This window comes from Falco biarmicus, chromosome 14 (assembly GCF_023638135.1).
Source record: "Falco biarmicus isolate bFalBia1 chromosome 14, bFalBia1.pri, whole genome shotgun sequence".
NCBI lineage: Eukaryota > Metazoa > Chordata > Aves > Falconiformes > Falconidae > Falco > Falco biarmicus.
Window position 1 is genome coordinate 11,413,116 of NC_079301.1, and position 17,541 is coordinate 11,430,656.

At 50.0% G+C, this 17,541-nt stretch overlaps 1 protein-coding gene across 4 annotated transcripts in view; it reads left to right on the forward strand.

The window, feature by feature from the left end:
• Positions 1-1,567: 1,567 nt before the first annotated feature.
• The window catches only part of DRP2 (dystrophin related protein 2), a 34,786-nt gene continuing 18,812 nt past the window's right edge, over positions 1,568-17,541 (forward strand). For 2 of the 4 annotated variants that reach the window (XM_056359242.1, XM_056359243.1), the window contains exons 1-2: positions 1,568-2,524; positions 13,537-13,690. In XM_056359242.1, the coding sequence (XP_056215217.1) occupies positions 13,583-13,690 (108 nt within the window). In that variant the 5' untranslated portion in view covers positions 1,568-2,524; positions 13,537-13,582. Of the gene's footprint in view, positions 2,525-13,536; positions 13,691-16,078; positions 16,231-17,541 lie in introns of those variants that run through there. The other 2 variants (XM_056359245.1, XM_056359244.1) reach the window with 2 other exon arrangements.

Here is a 17,541-nt window from a genome sequence, read left to right on the forward strand (position 1 = left end):
CAACTCTTTCACCAGAGATTCTGGTTTGTCTCGAAATGTAAGTTAAACTGACACAAGGGATTTTTTTTTCCCTTCTGCATTTTGCTGTCCCTAAACTATCAATAATTTAGGATGCATGTACTGCAAAACACCTTGTTTTTGTAGTTCATGCTGTCTGTAAACATCTCTGTGCTGATGTCTGTCTCGTGTGTATGTGTAACTTGGCTTGATAAGTACTCACTTTGTTTATCCACGTTGTCACGTCCCTTATAGATACTATTGGTGACAGACGGATGCTGCAGTTGAATTTGGTGTTGTCTTTCTGTAGAATGGTGTGTTTGGAGTTGCCTGGAGTTACTTCTAGCACTCTGCTCTTCCCACTGCGGCCCCCCCCGCCCTTAAAGCCAGGACTTATTATTTGTATGTATGTAGGCACAAAAATAGCCCAGCAGAGACTCTGCTCATTTCTGTCTTCCTATTCATATCTATTTTTTTGGGGTCTAAATATGGCTTTTCAGAATTAGCTTTGTTGCATCAGTCCAACTGTTGTGGAAGCAGAAGCTATTGAAGAAGCTTTTAAAGGCAGAAGGTGTGTGGAGTGATGAACACATATTCTGGGGTTCGTACTCAAAGCATTCAGTGTCACTCCTTTTGGAACCATCTATAAGGAGGTTGCTATTTAAAAATCTCCTCCTTTCACTGTAATTACATGAGGTTTCTGTGCATCTTGCCTCACTGTGTGCTGATGGGCTCTGCTCCTGACTCCTGGTTCACCTATCTAGGATGGAAGGAGAGGTTCCTTGGGGTCAGTCACCCACCTGCTGGAGCTTCTAGCTGGTACCACTGAGGAGCACACTGGCTTCTTGAGGACTCTCTCAAATCTATTTTACTGAAGATCAACTGTATTTTGACTGCCGCCTTCAGTTTTAAATTGAAGACCTAGAAAAGCTTTTGATCTGCTCACATCTACCTTCCAAAAATGGTGTGGGATTAGAAAGGTTTGTTCCTAGGGTCTCAAAACTGGCTGAAAGGTAGACTTGGCCTCCCCACCATGCTGGTCACTGCAGCGGGCAGGTGGGCTGGGGACTGCTGCTCTGTGTGACAGCATTTCCTGACAAACATTCCTCCATGCACAGCCTGCGGGAAGCCCCGTGCCACTACGAGTAGTTTGCCCGTGGCTTTTTCCATTGCTGTGAGATGTGTCTTGGCCCAAAATGATTTTCAGAGGTGCAGTGGAATTGTTACATGTCCATCCAGTGGGTCTGCATGAGCCAAGTGAACCTGTGTTTGGAGGTACATCTGACCTACTGCTTGTGAGGAATAGATGTATGAAAATGGGCAACCTTTATAAACAGCAGTGATATTTCTGTAGAACATGACGGCATGAGTAGAAAATTAACATCTGTCTGTCAGCTCTGGGAAAAGGGCTAAGGCTCATTAAAGGCTGTTCTGACAAGGACCAGGAAGATCATGTTTCCCAAGGTTTAATTTTCCCAGGGAGAGGCTGAGATCAGATTTGAACCTTCTTTCTGATTGAGTCATTTACCTCTCTCTATTCCTTTTTGTGTAATATGAGAATAACATCGCTGGCATCTTGAGCAGTTCGAAATCCTTGGGTGGAATGATCCAAAGAACTGCAAGCTATTTGGAATGTATGGACCGAAACCCTAACTCCAGGTCTGCTCGTGTCTTCAGCCAAGTCAGCAGCCTCAAATGCTTCTGTTTCTTGTGAGACCCTGACAAGACACCCTGACATTTAAAAAAATCTTGGATCAGGATTTCTCTCTAGCTTGGAGAACCGGCTCTTCCTTTACTTATTTTTCTTTTCTAAGAAAAAGAGTAAGCATACCCAAAATTGATTATCCTATTTTTGTTCCTCAATTTTAACTTTAAAACAGGCTATTTGTAAGTTATTAAACCTTACGCCAGACACCCAAATTGCAGTTAAGAAAGGAGGTGAATGTGTCTGGCTTTTTCCAGTGCACACATGGCCATATCTAACCTAAAATGAGAGCCGACAGTCCTGAAAGGTGGTGGGGAGATGTCGGCCAGCAGCGGGAAGAGTGTCTGTGTCAGGTCTCTGGAAGACGGACCACAGCGCCTTTTGTGCATTTGTATTTCTCTACCACTCCCTTTTCTTCCTCTCCATGTGTATGTTGTCTCCTCCTCCTCCTCCTCTGTGTGTGTGTGTGTGTGTGACTTCTCCCTCCCTTCCTCTGGATCAGCCGCTGGCCAAGGAGACCTCTCCAAAGGGCTGGACACTTTGTGGGATTGTCCTTGTTCCTCCTGTATTTGCCGAGTCAAGGGTATCTCTTTGCAGGCTTGGAGAGATGCTGTTACTGCTGGTGATGTGATTGCATAGCAACACAGCAGCGCTGGGCGGTGGAGGAGGAGAGGCAGGGAGTGTGCAGACAGCAGCGCTCAGCCTCAGCATGCATCCCTGTCACAAGGACTCCTTTGCTGATTCACAGAGGCAGCCCCCGTCCCTGCTCCCAAAGCCTGGCAGCCGCTGCCCCCTGCGTCTCAGACCTGGCGGACTCAGAAGGTAGGCCATGACAAAATTTGTTTCCCACTCAGATCCTGGCTGGGCTGGAAAAGGGGGAAATAATGACAGATGGTTAACCTCGGAAATACGCTCTTTGGGCATGTGTGCATGTGCATATCCCTTCACAGCAACAATGTCTGTGTGTGTGCGGGCGAGAAACATGCAGAGAAGAAAAGGGTGTCAGGGGGGCACAGTAGGGGAGAGAGAGGTGCCCAGGACCATTTCCACAAGGGAGAGGCTGTGAACCAGTGAGTGATGCAGATTCCCAAGGCAAACAATAGTAGCCAGCATCCTGATTTCACCAGCTTTGATTCTTCGCACGCTGAAGGCTTATTTACCCTGGCAGTGTGTTCGCCTGAGCTGAAGGACTGCTCCCAGCGGGGCGCGGGGTGGCCTTCTAGCACCCTCCTGGGAGGATCAGACAGCAGGGCAAGGCAGGGACCCAAATATTTCTTGAGTAGTAAGCTGGGATCAGACTCTAGTCCTAGCTCTGCCCTTTTCATTCACTACCTTGCCCACTCCAGCCTTGCTCCTTTATGTGTCTGCCCTCCCCTCCCCCAGCTTCTCCCCGACCCCTTTCACTCATTCCTTCTCCTTCTCCTCTTTCAAGGCCTTACATTGCCGCTGCTGACCTTCCCTTTGCTGTGGGCAGCCCTGACCAGTTGCAGAACCACCTGCAGGAGGCACAGGACCTTTCCTGCTGCCTAGGGCTCAGCACTCTGCCTCCCCCTCCGTGCCAGACAGGGCAGCCTGGGCAGTGGCTTGCTAAGATTTAGTGCCACTTTGCACAAGAGATTATTACCAGTCCCCAGTCCAGCCCCCTCTTCCCTTCAGCCTTCCCCCCAGCACGGCATCACAGGTGTAGAGCTCAACTGGTGGAGTTGCCAGCATCATATTCACGGGGTCTCAATGATGAGATTGCCCCTGTGCAGTGACGGGGGCGTGGAGCAATTAATTTCACACTTTTAAAGGCTGTGCTGTCTGTGGGAGAAACTGTGGTTTGTTTGAGTTTTGGTTTTTAGCATTGAATAAAAGCCTCCAGTCAAATCTACGTCAGTCTGGTCTACCTGTGCCCTAATCCGAGGTCCTTCACACCTTCTCTCCTTCTGCTGCTTACCAGTCCCTTGAGCTCTCGGAGTTCTTGCTTAATTGTTCTCTTTAATGTCTTTTATTGCTCAACCACTGTATCCTACAGCAACACGCTGTGCGAAGTCCCGGCTACAAGGCTCAGTCACACAGGACGGTTTCTGTGTTTCTGGCAGCCGTGTGTAGCACATGTGCCTGCTGTGGCTCTGGTGCCATCTCACACCCTCTCCTGCCAGCTCCCCACCCTGAAAGCTGCTTTCTCTGCTGTGGCAGGAATGGGCCAGGCAGGGCTCTGGTGACAACCAGTGTGTGGTGGCACCCCAGAAAGGGACCAGACTATAGATGTGCAATTTCAAACAGTCTTGTTTTGCAACACTGTGCCCAGGAACGTGGGTGCCTGGAGTGCTAGGATGGAAAGGCATTGGAGTGGGCACTGTGATGCGTTACTGTGTTCAGGTCCTCTTAATTGAAAAAATTAAGATGAGGACCATTTCTCTCTGAAGTAATACCTGAGACAGATCAATTCTACTTGCTAAAATTGGCCAGGACTGCTACAGTGAATGGGGTTGCTCAGGTTGGAGTGACTGCTTTCTAAACTACGTGAGATAGGGAAGGAATGAAACGAATGGGTTCAAACAAAGCCTTGAGTTCTGGAAACATATGGTGAATCCTATTTTGAGAAATACGCATGGAGATACTGCCTCAGCAGCACACCTTGGTTACTGCAAAAATAAGCATTGGGTGCTTGTAGTGGGTGATTCTCTGTTAAGGGGCACGGAGGCACCCGTCTGCTGGCCTGATGGGGAGCCACGAGAGGTGTGCTGCCTTCCAGGAGCTAAGACCCAAGGTATTGCTGAGAGGGTGCCACAACCTGTCCAAAGTGCCAACTATTATCCTCTGGTACTCTTTAACGTGGGCACGAATAACACCACAAGCCAGAATCAAGGAAGACTATAAAGACCTCGGGTGCAGGTGAAAAGTTTTGGTGCCCAGCTTGCTCTTCTCTTCCATTTTACCAGTAAGAGGAAAGGGTGCAGCCAGAAATAGGCATATAACACACATCAGCTTCTGGCTTCATGGCTTGTGCTGTTGTAAGAGGTTTTGATATCTACAGGGGGACATTCTTTGGCTATAACCTAATAGGGTGGGATGGCATCCACCTGTCTAGAAGAGGTAAGGGACTCTGGAAGCAGGCTGGCCAGCTTGGTGAGGTGGGCTTTAAACTGAAGGGCTCAGGGGGAGGAGTCCAACGTGGCAATGCTTGTGCCATCACATCCAACTGGGCAATACACCAGCCCAACCAAAGCAATGATATGTGTTCCTTAGATGCCTCCCAAGATGAGTACCAGAAGACCAGCCACCTTACGAGTGTGTGTCACTATGGTGGACCCTCCTGCACCCCTCCTGGGAAACCTGCATGCTCAATTACATCTCTGAAACCAACACATGCAGTATGGGGAATGAACAGGAAGAATTAGAGATCCATATGTGGTTGCAGGGCCATGATCTCATTGCAATTACAGAGGAGTGGTGGGATAGCTTGTGTGACTGGAATGCTGTCATGGATGGCTACACACTTTTTAGCAAAGCAGGCCAGCAAGGAGAGGCAGTAGAGTTGCTCTTTGTGTGAGGGAACAACTGGAATGTATAGATCTCTCCACAGGGGTGGATGCAGAATGAGCTGAGAGCTTATGGGTAAAGATTAAGGGACAGGACAACACAGGGGACACTGTTGTGGGCATTTGCTACAGGCCACCTGGTCAGGAAGAAGTCAGTGAGGCCTTCTGCAGGCAATTGGAGGTAGCCTCATGATCACAGGCTCTGGTTCTCATGGAGGACGTCAGTCTCCCTGATATCTGCTGGAAGGACAACACAGATAGGCTCATGTAGTCCAGGAGGTTGCTGCAGAGCGCTGATGATAACTTTTTGACCCAGGTGGTGGAGGAGCCAATGAGGCCAGGTGTGCTCTTAGACCTTGTCTTCACAAACGAAGAAGGGCTGGTTCGGGATGTGAAGGCTGGTGGCAGCCTTGGCTGCAGTGACCATGAGATGGTGGCATTCGGGATCCTGCATGGATGAAGCAGGGCAACAAGTAGGATTGCAACCCTGGACTTCAGGACAGCTAACTTTGGCCTCTTCAAGGACCTATTTGGAGGAATCCTATGGGTTAGGACTCTAGAAGGTAGGGGGGTCCAAGAGAGCTGGCTAATATTCAAGCTTTGCTTCCTCCAAGATCGAGGTAGGTGCATCCCCATGAGTAAGGGATCCAACAAAGGGGGTAGGAGGCCTGCATGGATAGGCAAGGAGCTTCTGGCAAACCTCACATAGGAGAAGGAAGTTTATGGGTTGTGGAAAAAGGGACAGGCCACTTAGGACCTTGTCAGAACATGCAGGGAGGTGGTGAGGAAGGCTAAGGTCTGTTTGGAATTAAATCTGTTGAGGGAGGTCAAAGACAACAAGAAGGACTTCTTCAAGTACATCAGCAGGAAAAGGATGACTAGGAAAAATGTGGTCCTACTTCTGAATGAGGTGGGTGCCCTGGTGACGAAGGACACAGAGGAGGTGGAATTACCAAATGTTGTCTTTACTTCAGTCTTCACTGCCAAGGCCAGCCCTCCGGTTTCCCAGACCATGGAGGTAAGAGAGGAAGTCTAGAGAAAGGAAGATTTTCCCTTGGTTGGGGAGGATCATGTTAGAGACCACTTAAGCAAACCTGACACCCACAAATCCATGGGCCCCGATGGCATGCACGCCCGAGAGGTGAGGGAGCTGGCAGATGTTATTGCCAAGGCATTCTCCATCATCTTTGAAAGGTCATGGAGAACAGGAGAGGTGTATGAGGGCTGAAGGAAAGCCAGTGTCATTCCAGTCTCCCAAACGGGCAAGGAGGAGGACCCAGAAAACTACAGGTTGGTCAGCCTCACCTCCGTCCCTGGAAAGGTGATGGAACGGTTCATCCTGGTGGTCATCTTGAAGCACATGGAGGAAAGGAGGGTCGTCAGGAACAGTCAACATGGATTCGCCAAGGGGAAATTATGCCTGACCAACCTGATAGCCTTCTCTGATGGAATGACTGCCTGGGTAGATGAGGAAAGAGTGGTGAATGTTGTCACCTTGACCTCAGCAAGACTTTTGACACTGTCTCCTATAACATCCTTGTATATAAGCTCAGGAAGTGTGGGTTTGATGAGTGGACAGTGAGGTGGGTTGAGAACTGGCTGAGTGGCAGAGCTCAGCGGGTTGTGATCAATGCTGCAGAGTCTGGCTGGAGGCTGTAGCTTGTTGTGTTCCCCAGGGGTCAGCGCTGGGTCCAGTCCTGTTCCATTTATCCACCAATGACTGGGATGAAGGGACAGAGAGCAGCCTCAGCAGGTTTGGTGATGATTCAGGACTGGAAGGAGCAGCTGATGCCCCAGAGGCTGTGCTGCCATTCAGTGAGACCTGGGCAGGCTGGAGGGTTGGGTGAACAGGAACCCAATAAAGTTCCACAAAGGCCAGTGTAGGGTCCTGCCCCTGGGGAGGGACAGACGTAGGCACCAGTACAGGCTGGGGCTGACCTGCTGGGAGGCAGCTCTGCAGAGAAGGACCTGGGAGTTCTGGTTGGCAGCAAGTTGCCCATGGGCCAGCAGTGTGTCCAGGTGGCCAAGAAGGCCAATGGGACCCTGGGGGGCATTAGAAGCATGGCCACCAGGTTGAGGGAGGTGATCCTCCCCCTCTACTCTGCCCTGGTGAGGTTGGATCTAGAGTGCTGCATCCAGTTCTGGGCTCCCCAGTTCAGGAGAGACAGGGAGATACTGGGGAGGGTCCAGTTCAGAGCTACAGAAAGGATGGGGGGACTGGAGCATCTCCCTGATGAGGGAGGGCTGGGAGAGCTGGGCCTCTTCAGCTGGGAGAAGAGAAAACTGAGATGGGGTCTTATCCATGTCTGCAAATACCTTAAGGGTGAGTGTCGAGAGGACAGGGCCAGGCTCCTTTCAGTGGTGCCCAGTGACAGGGCAATGGGCACAAACTGAAACACAAGAAGTTCCTTCTTAACATGAGGAAGAACTTCTTTACCATGAAGATGACAGAGCCCTGGGACAGGCTGCCCAGAGGGGTTGTGCGGTCTTCTTCTCTGGAGATGTTCAAAACCCAGCTGAACATGACTCTGTGCAGCCTGCCCCAGCTGACCCTGCTTTGGTGAGGGGCTGGACTAGGTGATCTCCAGAGGTCCCTTCCAACCCTGACCATTCCATGTGAGGCAAGACCTTCACTTTAGGCTGGATGCCTATGACAAAAGCACAAAAGAAGAACTGCAAGTCTCATGAAACAAGCCATACTGACCAGAAAGAATTCGGTCTTCAAAAAACCTTATTTTCAAAGGTGTATAAAGATGAAACTGAGCTTTTCAGAATCGAGCCAAAATAGTTCTATCTCATTTTCCTTTGCTGTTTCCCTTAGCATAAGAATAAGGTCACTCTGATAAATCTGAAGAAAGGGAAGGAAACGTGGCTTCATGTGGTGTGCAGCCTGCTTATGAAATGCGTGGCCTCAGGAGGCTGGAGCATCCCAGGCTTTGACTGGGACTTTATAGTAAAGACAAACTTGGTGGGGTCACAGTGGAATATTCAGTACAGAGAAACAGATGTTAGTTTGACAATGAGAATGAGAAAAAAGTGTGGAGGAAGCCAAAAGGTAGGGCAGCGTTACCTTGGCTGTTGCGGTGGGGTAGGGGTGCCCCTTCCCACCACGGCTGGTCAGTTCTACCATCTGGCCAAGGGGCATTTTTCACAAGGTGACAAGGCTCCTTTCCTGCCTCTAACGCTTGGAGGAGAAAGACAAGACTCAGGCTTTTTAGTGGGTTTAGACAGGCTGGTTTCAGGGCTACAGAACACGACTGAGTCTCTGAAGAACTGGGCTCAATTTCTATGGTTGGTGGAACCTTTTGGTCATTAGGCAGGTTATTGCTCGCGTGCTGTCCCTTTTGGGAGGCTGGAGGATGTTTGCTCCTTCCCTTGCTCCTTTTGTCTGTGGGGTCCATCAGACTGCAACTTCTCTGTGTCCAGCACAGCAGGGCTGTGTGTTTACAGCTGGGTCCTCAAGGTGCTCAGGTAATTATTCGTAGTACTTGTCTAATTGAAGGGAAAGGAGATGGGAAGAATTCCTAGGCAAACTGAGTTTTGGAGACAGCAGCTTAAAACCCAGCCAGGAGTCTGAAATGGCATGTGAAAGAAATTTTTGTTTCAGTGTTCCTAAATGAATTCCTGGAAGTTATTTTTAAGCAGAGAGAGGAGCAGTTGGTTCTGCACAGCCATGTTGTAGTCATGCACCCACACTCACCTGGTTAGCTGGGGACATCATCGCCCCAGTTTCCTGGTGCAAAACCAACTGGTGAAATTTTTCAGCTTGAGTTTTTGCGTATTCTTTTGCTTGGGAAAGTGGAGAGCAAGTGAGCCAGCAGAACAGGTGTTGCTTCTTTACTGGGACCTGTGGCACCTATTTATCCATTGAATTAAAATAACGTTTTGGTTATGAGCCCAAAGTCTAAGTGATCATTTAAGAATGCAGATCATTAGATGCGGGAGTGCCCCACTTCACACACCCCCCTCAGTGAGAAAGGCATCTTCTGTGCCACTTGCTCACTGGCAGATATAGCAAAAATATTTTTTTCCTTCTTAAGGACAGCGGCTTAATTGAAGGACTCTTCATTCTAATTATTGAAGGGGACACGGTGCTTAGGTGGAGGTGCAGTATGAAGCCTAGCCGCAGCTTTGGCATCTTGGATTTTAGCCCTTGGATGATGGGATTGTAAATGCCCGCTCGTGTGGAAGGTTGCTGATAGTCCTTTTCCCTTTTCCTTGTACACAGGAGCGAGTGAGAACCAGGAGACTGAGGTGACTCTTTTTAAGGAGTGTGTTTGGGTTTCTATTCCTGGTTTGTAAAGAGATGGAGACTAAAGGCCCGTGCTCTAAGAGGGAGTTGTGTTGTTTGTATGCTTGGTCCCAGCAGGACAAAGACTTCTCTTCCTTCTCTCTCACCAAACCTTGACCTAGTGGGTCTTGAGAAGTAGGTCTGCTGGCCCTCGATCTAAGGCTTAAACTATTTACTTACACATGCAGAAAACAATTTTTGCTGGAACAGGATGTGCAATTGCGCTGTCGAGGGAGCCCTGCTGTCTGCCAGCTTGGGAATGCTCCCTTTGTTAGGATCTACATGGGAGCTGAACTTTGAAATATCCACAAACCTCCCACCTTTCCCCTTAAAGGACACTGAGCATGCTGAGCTAAAATGTTATTACTTCTCTTGCGCAGTAAGTTAAACAACAACAAATTCATTAACATTTCCAGCAGCATGGGACATGTTTATATTTCCATTCCCTTCATGGGATAAAGGCTGAACTGCTTTGCCTCAAAATGTTGCCATATTTTGTTCCTTATAGGCAAAAAAGTTGTAGCCCAGAAAGAACATTTTGGAGGAAAATAGTAATTCAAAGCATAAGCCTTGTGATTGAGAGACCTCTTGACCTATATGCTGTATTTGCTGCTGTTATACGTAGTAGAGAGCTGGAAATTCAACATCTGACATTGGTCTCTAGCTTCCTCGGCACGTCCCAAATCCTGGGAATCATGTTTACTGAAGCAGGTCAGCTGCAGTGTGAATTCCCTTGTTGTTTGAGAGAGTTTGGATGTGGATTTGCATCAGGAGGATTTTAAGCAAATGCGCGAAATGGCAGAAATACACCGCGCAGCACGCACACTTGGTGGCAAGCTGCGATCTAACCCTTGGCCGGGATGGAGGTGAGATGCTGGGGGAGACGGGGCATAGCCTGTGCACCTGAACGCTGCCTCTCCAGCCTGTGCTGCTGCTGCAATCGGTCTGTAAATAGTAAGAGTGCAGAGATCACTGAGCGGAGCAGTACGTTGTGTGGCAGAGCTGCAGCAGAACTGGTTGAGCAAAGGCCATCCCCACTGCTGAAGTGTACTGAACAGGTACAGCTCAGGTAGGAAGAGGAAAAAGGCAACGACTTTGTTTTGAATACACCCTAATGCCCAAGCATTCAACTGTTGAAATGTAACACAGCACTGAGATGTCTCATGCTTCGTTCCTCAAGGTGTACTAAGAGCAGAGGCAAGTGTTGGGTGCTTCTCATGTGGGAGGATAGGATGCAAAACAGCATGGTGTAACGGGATTGTACCTGATCCTTCTGAGGAAGGGTCTGATCACCTTTGGGCCTGGAGTGGGGACCTCCAGCAAAGATGAGACAGACCTGTGGGAAAGGTTTCACTCCTTGCTCTCTCCACTGCATGGGTGCAGTGCCCCAGTGCCTGCACCATGGTAACTGTAAAATTCCTGTGATGTTCTCCTATGGAAATTCTCACCTCCTTCTGCTCCCATGGGCCGTGATATTTTTCCTTCTTGCACAGAAATGTGCCCAGGGGATCAACCTGGCCTGCCTGACCACATTGCTCCCCAAGTCCTCCAAAGGAGAGTTTTTCAAGTCCTTTTCAAGTAGAGGATTGTAGTAGGCTGTGGGGATGGTTGTTTTAGTTGCCAAAACTTCAATCTTTTTTGATTGATGTTGTCCTTTGCCTGTAGCGTGCTGGGGCTCCAGCACCAACCTAGAACAGAGTGCAGAGGGTGAGTGCTGGTGTGGAAGAGGCAAGGTGGATCACAGGTTTTGTTTCTGACAGCTGCAGGCAGCCAGCAGCAGACATTTAGCCAGGAAGCATCCACAAAACATCTACTCCATGTGCTGCAGTGCCCAGACACAGTGCCGTACTGAAGCACTACAGTAAAAGTGCAAGAGCTGGAGCTATTTTGCGTCCCATGGCAGAGGAGCAAAGCAGATCAAGAGCATTGCTCCTTGCCTGGTTCCTGTAATAGCAGGGAATTTGGCAAGGGATCATATGTAGCTGGTGGTTTGCTTGCAGTCGCGTCTCACCATCTGGTTGTCTCTCTCCCACCGAATGTCCTGCTTTGTGCTGGCTGCCGTGTGGCTGAGTTATTTCCACATTAGCTTGCGTTCTCCACACCTGGGCTTTGTCTTTGCTATTGCAGAGTGGCAAAGAGCAGTGGAGCCATCGCCATCAAACTTGCAGGAAGTTTTCTATGTAAGCAGGGTATTACACAGGACATGCTTGAGGTAGTGGCCTTTGCTGGCACTTAGCTTTCCAGCTTGATCTTGTTCTTTGACTGCTGACTCAGATGGGCTTTAGTTCCCTTGTGCCATGGCTCTGTGTCCCGATAGACCTTCTCATTGCTGAAGGAGTTCAGGAGCCTGGTAGGGTTGTGGTAATAGGATGTGGTAAGACAGAAATCATCCACTGTACCCTTGGAGTTGCCTGGCATGAGGTGAACTTACCCTGGGAGGCTGGGGGCATTTGGAGACCCTGGAGTCTGTAGCTATTAATGTGTCCTAATAACCCTGCCTGCACTGGGAAAGGAGCAGGGTGAGGGTGCTGTGATGCACAGTCTGTGATGTTCGTTTGTGCAAATGGGCAGGAGGGGTAGAGGACAGGACCTTGGATTATCGGCATGTTGGAGAGCTCAGCACAGGCTGTTCTGTGGGACGAGGAGAGAATTACGGCTGTAGAAATTGCCAAGGGATTAAAAACAATCATAACGGGATAAGCTGTTCTTTTAATGTGTATAATGGCAGAGGCAGCGAAAACTCAGGTGGGCAAGTGATGGATGTGAAAGCATGAGAGATGGGCAGTGTGTACTAGGGCCTAGGGGCTTTCTCCTTGCCCGGCTGCCCGATGCAATTGCTGGCTGTGCAGGACACGCTGCCTGCTCCTGCCCTGCCAAGGCCAAGCAGGAAGTTTCTCAGCTGGTCCAAGTGATCTGTGTGTGAAGGACCCCATGACCTTCTTCCAGCAGCATTGCTCTGTCTGTACCTTGGAAGCAGCCCCATCTCCACTTGGATATGAGGCCTGGCTGCTGGAGCCTTCCCTCTAAAAGTAGAAAAGCCATCGCCAAGTTAGGCAGCAGGCTGGACAGGAGACAGCATAGTACCTCAGCACTGCCTCTTGACCCATCACATGCAGTATTCAAGCATCGCTCTTGATTTGCTCATCTGACCTCAGGTGTGCTGCATCTGGTCTGGGCAAAGCCCTGCATAGTGTTCACAGCTTTTGGCTGTTAGGTCTCCATCCTGCTATGAACATGTTGGTGCTCAGCTCCTTTCATGGCCAAATGCAGACTTGTGGGATTGTGCTTCAATTCTAGAAATTTGCCAGATTCAGGTAAATATTACATTGAACCATTTTCTCTGGGCTTTATTTTCTCATGGTTTTCTGTAAAGCTGAGATGATGCTGGCAGTGGGATAAATCACTATTTTAGCTTAATCAGAGTCCAAACAACAAAAGAAGCAACACTGTGACCAGAGGTTGCATTTCAGACCTATAGAACAGACAAGGGACCGCTGCTAACTGGCTTTACAGGTCATGCAGTTTTAAAAATGGAATTACAAATGGAAATTCTATAACTCATTACTTTATGAGTAAAAACTCATAAAAAAGTAGCTGGTACTATGAGATGCATGTATGGAGGACTAACGGTCTAGGCAATGTTCCTTTCTACTAATGGAGATATGCCTAGTATTTCTAAAAATAAGTGGTCGTGATGGTGAGATCCTCTCTTCCACTCTTCCTTTAAAACCTGGGCATCCCCTGTGGTTCAAGAAACCCAACACCTTTTGAAAATACAACATAATTTGCAGGACTCACTAATACAGTTTATCATTACCGCAAACTGTATAACTAAATAAAAAAAAAAGTGGTACATTTAGATGAAAAAAAATTGCAACGTTAGTACAAATATATTAAAAAAAATTTATCCTTTTAGTATTCAACCTTGGTGAAGACAGCACGCTAGGCAGCTGGGAAGGGGCTCAGCTCCATGAGGAGGTGCAAGCTGACCCAGAGACTCTCACACTGTTTTTCAGGTGCTCATGCCTAGAGCTGTCTCCATCCCCATGAACATCGGTTCTGATGCAGCCCCTGGTGATGCAGGAATGGCCTTATGTCCTCCCACGGTGTCCTGAGTGGCACGTCACAGACCAGGCGCAGCACAGCAGCACTGCCCACCCGCTGTCTCAGGTAAGAGCTGGGTTTGGGAGCCTTTCACATGGCAGCTTTTTGCAGCGGTTGCAAATATCTGTGGAGCAAACCAGGACGGACCTCTGTTCCTGATGGCAGGGAAAGCTGTTAGCTCCAACCCCCCATTGGCTCGCATTTAATGAGAGCGTTAGCTTTCCTCGAGCGTTTTGGCTGCAAAGTGTTTCCCAAAGTAGAGGAATAGAGACAACCTGCAGAGCTGGATTTCAAGCTTCCTTCAAAATAAAGAGCAAGAGGCCACCGTTAACAGCTCTTGTGTATTTGGTTGGGTTTACTTTTTTTCCTGGGAACTTGGAAGAACATCAGCTTTTGTTGAAAATGTATGTTTCTAACCTTCCTGGTTGCAGAGAAGAGCTTGGGATAAGCCCCTGGTGAATGCTGTAAGGCAAAGGAGGAATCTGACTTCTTTCTAGTCTAGTTATCTTGAGGAACGGAGAGTGGGTTCTTACTGTTGGTGTCTCTCCTCCTTCCCCGAGGGTCTCTGAGTTGGCAGGTCAGGCTGCTCACCAAAGCCAGGCAGAGGTAAAGGTCTCTGGGGTCCCGGGGTAAATGGCAGGGAGAGCATAGCAGATCAGACAGCTGTGCTGGCAACTGTCTGCAAAGCTGCCTGTGCTCTGCACTGAGCTGTCACAAGCTGGTTTAGCACCTTGCCCTGGGTCACCCAGGACAGCAAGGCTGGGGAAGCACTGCCTTGCTCTGCTAGAGCGGGGCTCACCCTTTGCTGCCTGTAGCTGTTGGCCCCAGGGCATCTCTCACCTGACAAGAGCCTGATGGACGGTGCCAAAGTTTTCCTCGGGCACTGGCAGTGTTGTTCCCAGGATGAATGGGGTCTCTGGCTCTGCCTTCCCCTTTTCATCATGCTTCGAACATGAAGAGCAAAAGCTCAGCCTGGGGCTCCTCCATGCTGTGCCTTGCCATCCATCTGGACCCATCCTGCCCCAGAGAACCAGAGTCTGCAGGAAGAAGGCAGAGCTGTCTCTGGAGCCTTGCCAGCATGCAAGGATGAGGCTTACAGCTGGGGCAGGCTCTTGATAGCTGAGTCGGAGCTTATTGGCCCTGGGGTGGCTGTTAGGTAGCCACTACCGGGCCAGTGCATGGGTAGCTAATGAACAGCCCAGCAGATGAAGTAAGGAGGGAGAGGGATAGAACAGGATGAACCGGCAAATGAGCTGCCTGAGCAGTCCAAGCCTCTATGACAGGAGCAGAGTGTTGTGGGGTTTGCTAGGGGGGAGGGGCTGAGAAAGGATGACCTGTTGGACCCACCACCACTAAGCTGCAAGATGACACACAGGGAGGGTGCAAACATCCTCAGGTTGGGTCATACCCACCACAGTTTTCCCCTGGTTCCCACCTGAGCCTGGCTTTCTGCTGTGTGTGCATCAGTGTGTTGGGTGCCATGTACCTGCTGGCTGCTGCAGTGTTAGTGACAGCTCACTTCGTTCAGAGGTTCTGCCATGCCCTCCTCACAGGTGTAGGTGCTACCACCTAGGAAAGAGCCTTCCTCTCTTGTCCTTGCCTGTCCTGAAAGCTCCCAGCAGGCTGCAGAAAGCCCATCCTTAGCTGTGCCCTGACCTTGCTGAAGCCTCCCCCAGTCTGAGAGCTGGTCCTGCATCTGTTGGCCTGGGAGGTGGCGAGGAGAAGCGGCTGGCCGTGCTGGTCCCAGGGGAAGAGACAGCAGCAGTCTGATATACAGGCAGGGAAGGAGGGCAAGAGAGGGAGAGATACAGGGAGCTTTTCATTCCCTCCCTGTAGGTGGAGGAGAGCATGGAAACAATGCTGGGTGGCAGAACTGTGGGGGGCACAAGGAGCCAGCCCAGAGCCTTCTGGCAAAAACAAACTTTTACACCCAGTCCAGGCAGGCAGGAACATCTGTGCTGGCCCCAGCACTGAGCTGGGTCATGTGGGGGGTAAGGAGAGCATCTTTGGCTTCTTGGGGGTTAGGTCTCAAGGACCCATTTACCTTCTCAGTAGCCAAAGCTTGCTGGGACCATTCCCTGGGTAAATCTCTTCCCTAGGAGACACTCCTGTCTGTGCTGCATGTGCATCCTGCCCTGCATCTGAGGCCAAGGTCTCTGCTGGTCACCCCAGCTCAGCTCACCATCACCTTTGCAGAGACGGCTCTTCGCCGGTGCCTGCTGCAATCCCTCTGCACCCAGCCAACTTCCCACAAGGGTCTTTCCCACACCAGGGTGCCTGGCAGGGGACAGATCTCTGCCTGCTTTGCGGGCAGTCACGGTGGCACTACCAGGGTTAAGGCAGGTTGGAGGCTGCTGGAATGCCACTGGACAAAGCTGGGATTGAGGCTGGGTGCGAGGCATTGCCGCCCCCCTCCACATTCCTGGGGGGTCAGTTCTCAGGGTGGCCCTGCTCTGCTAAGCACACAGCACTTGCCTGCTTCCCTGCGAGTGCTGCCTGGTGGCACCCGGAGGGGTGGGAGGCAATGCCTGCTCCTCCGGCAAAGCTGAGCGGCCCTGCGGAGGATCTGTGGCTAAGCACAGGTAGATGCGCTCGTCAGAGCCTGCGTGAGTGTTCTGCACCTGAAAATAAAGCTGTTCAAGGGTGGAGGGGGAATGCAGGGCCAGGCTCCCACTGCTGGGGCTCTGGCGGAGGGATGCCTAGGGGATGCTCAGAGGGAAGGCACTGCTTTTTCCCTCTGCTCATTTGCAGGCTTTTGTTCTAGGGGAAGCAGATGTTCAACACCTGGCCCCTGCTTGGCCACTGTCACTGGCTATTTACTGGGCATGGCCTGTGAGGCACAGGCTTGTGGGCTTTTAGTCTTTTCTTAAACAAGGCTGGGAGGACTGTGTTGTCTGCTGAGTTGTGCTGCAGTTACACTTGCACCCAGGTGGAGCTGATCCCCTCCTTTGGTATCCCCTGGGATAGAGGGGAGGCTGAGTGCTCCCTGGCAGTACTGTGGGGCTAACCTACTTCTGTGTCATGAGGATGTGCACATGCAGAGTATTGATTTTTCTATGTGTAAGCAGAAGTTTTACCTTGAGTGGTTTATTATTCATGGCCCCAAGATTCCTGTGAACTCTGTGGGTGATGGTTTTCTCTCTTTTCTTGATGCTCCTGGAGCGGCAGGCTGGGGAGGCAGAGAACAGCCTGGTGTTAGATGTTTTTAGATGAAGCAAACTTAACACCTGTCTTGTTGATAATTTGATTTCTCTCTGAGAACTGGCATGAAGGGGATATTGCTTTAGCTGTCTGGCCAAATTGCTTGTCTGGTGGCTTCTTCCCACCTGATGTTCTCCTTGGCTTGGCTGGCTCTGTCCCTTGGACAACTCTGTGAGCCCTTGGACAGGATAAGTGACAAATATCTGCATGTTCCCCTTGGAAGAGCTGCTGCTTTCCCCCAGAAGCAGCTGCCCTTCTCTCGCAAAGGAGTACCTGTTGCATGTGCTGTTTAGAAAGTACTAATGTGGTTCATTATGGTTGATTAATCATCTGGGGATAATTATCACAAATTAGCTCTAACATCAAAGTAGCATTAGATTGAAAGGCTGACATTTCCCCAACAAAGCACATCAACGTCTCACTTGTGGAAATGCAATGTGTCGCTGTGTTTTGCACAACAAGCTATGTTTTTTTGGAGAGGAAATTCTGTCTCACTCAGAGTCCTATGTGAGATGCTCCTAGTCCTGCTGGTGTGTGTTGCTGTCACCAGAAAGTGCAACGATGTCTTCACTGCCATCATGATGCAGTGCTAAAGGCTTAGGAGAGGATTCCTTCCCCCATCCAATGAGGATTTGTTGTCCAGGGACCAGCATCTCATTTTCCAGGCTGAACGGTGTGGTGCAAATTGTGCTTCCTTCATGCGGCTGGGTTAGGAT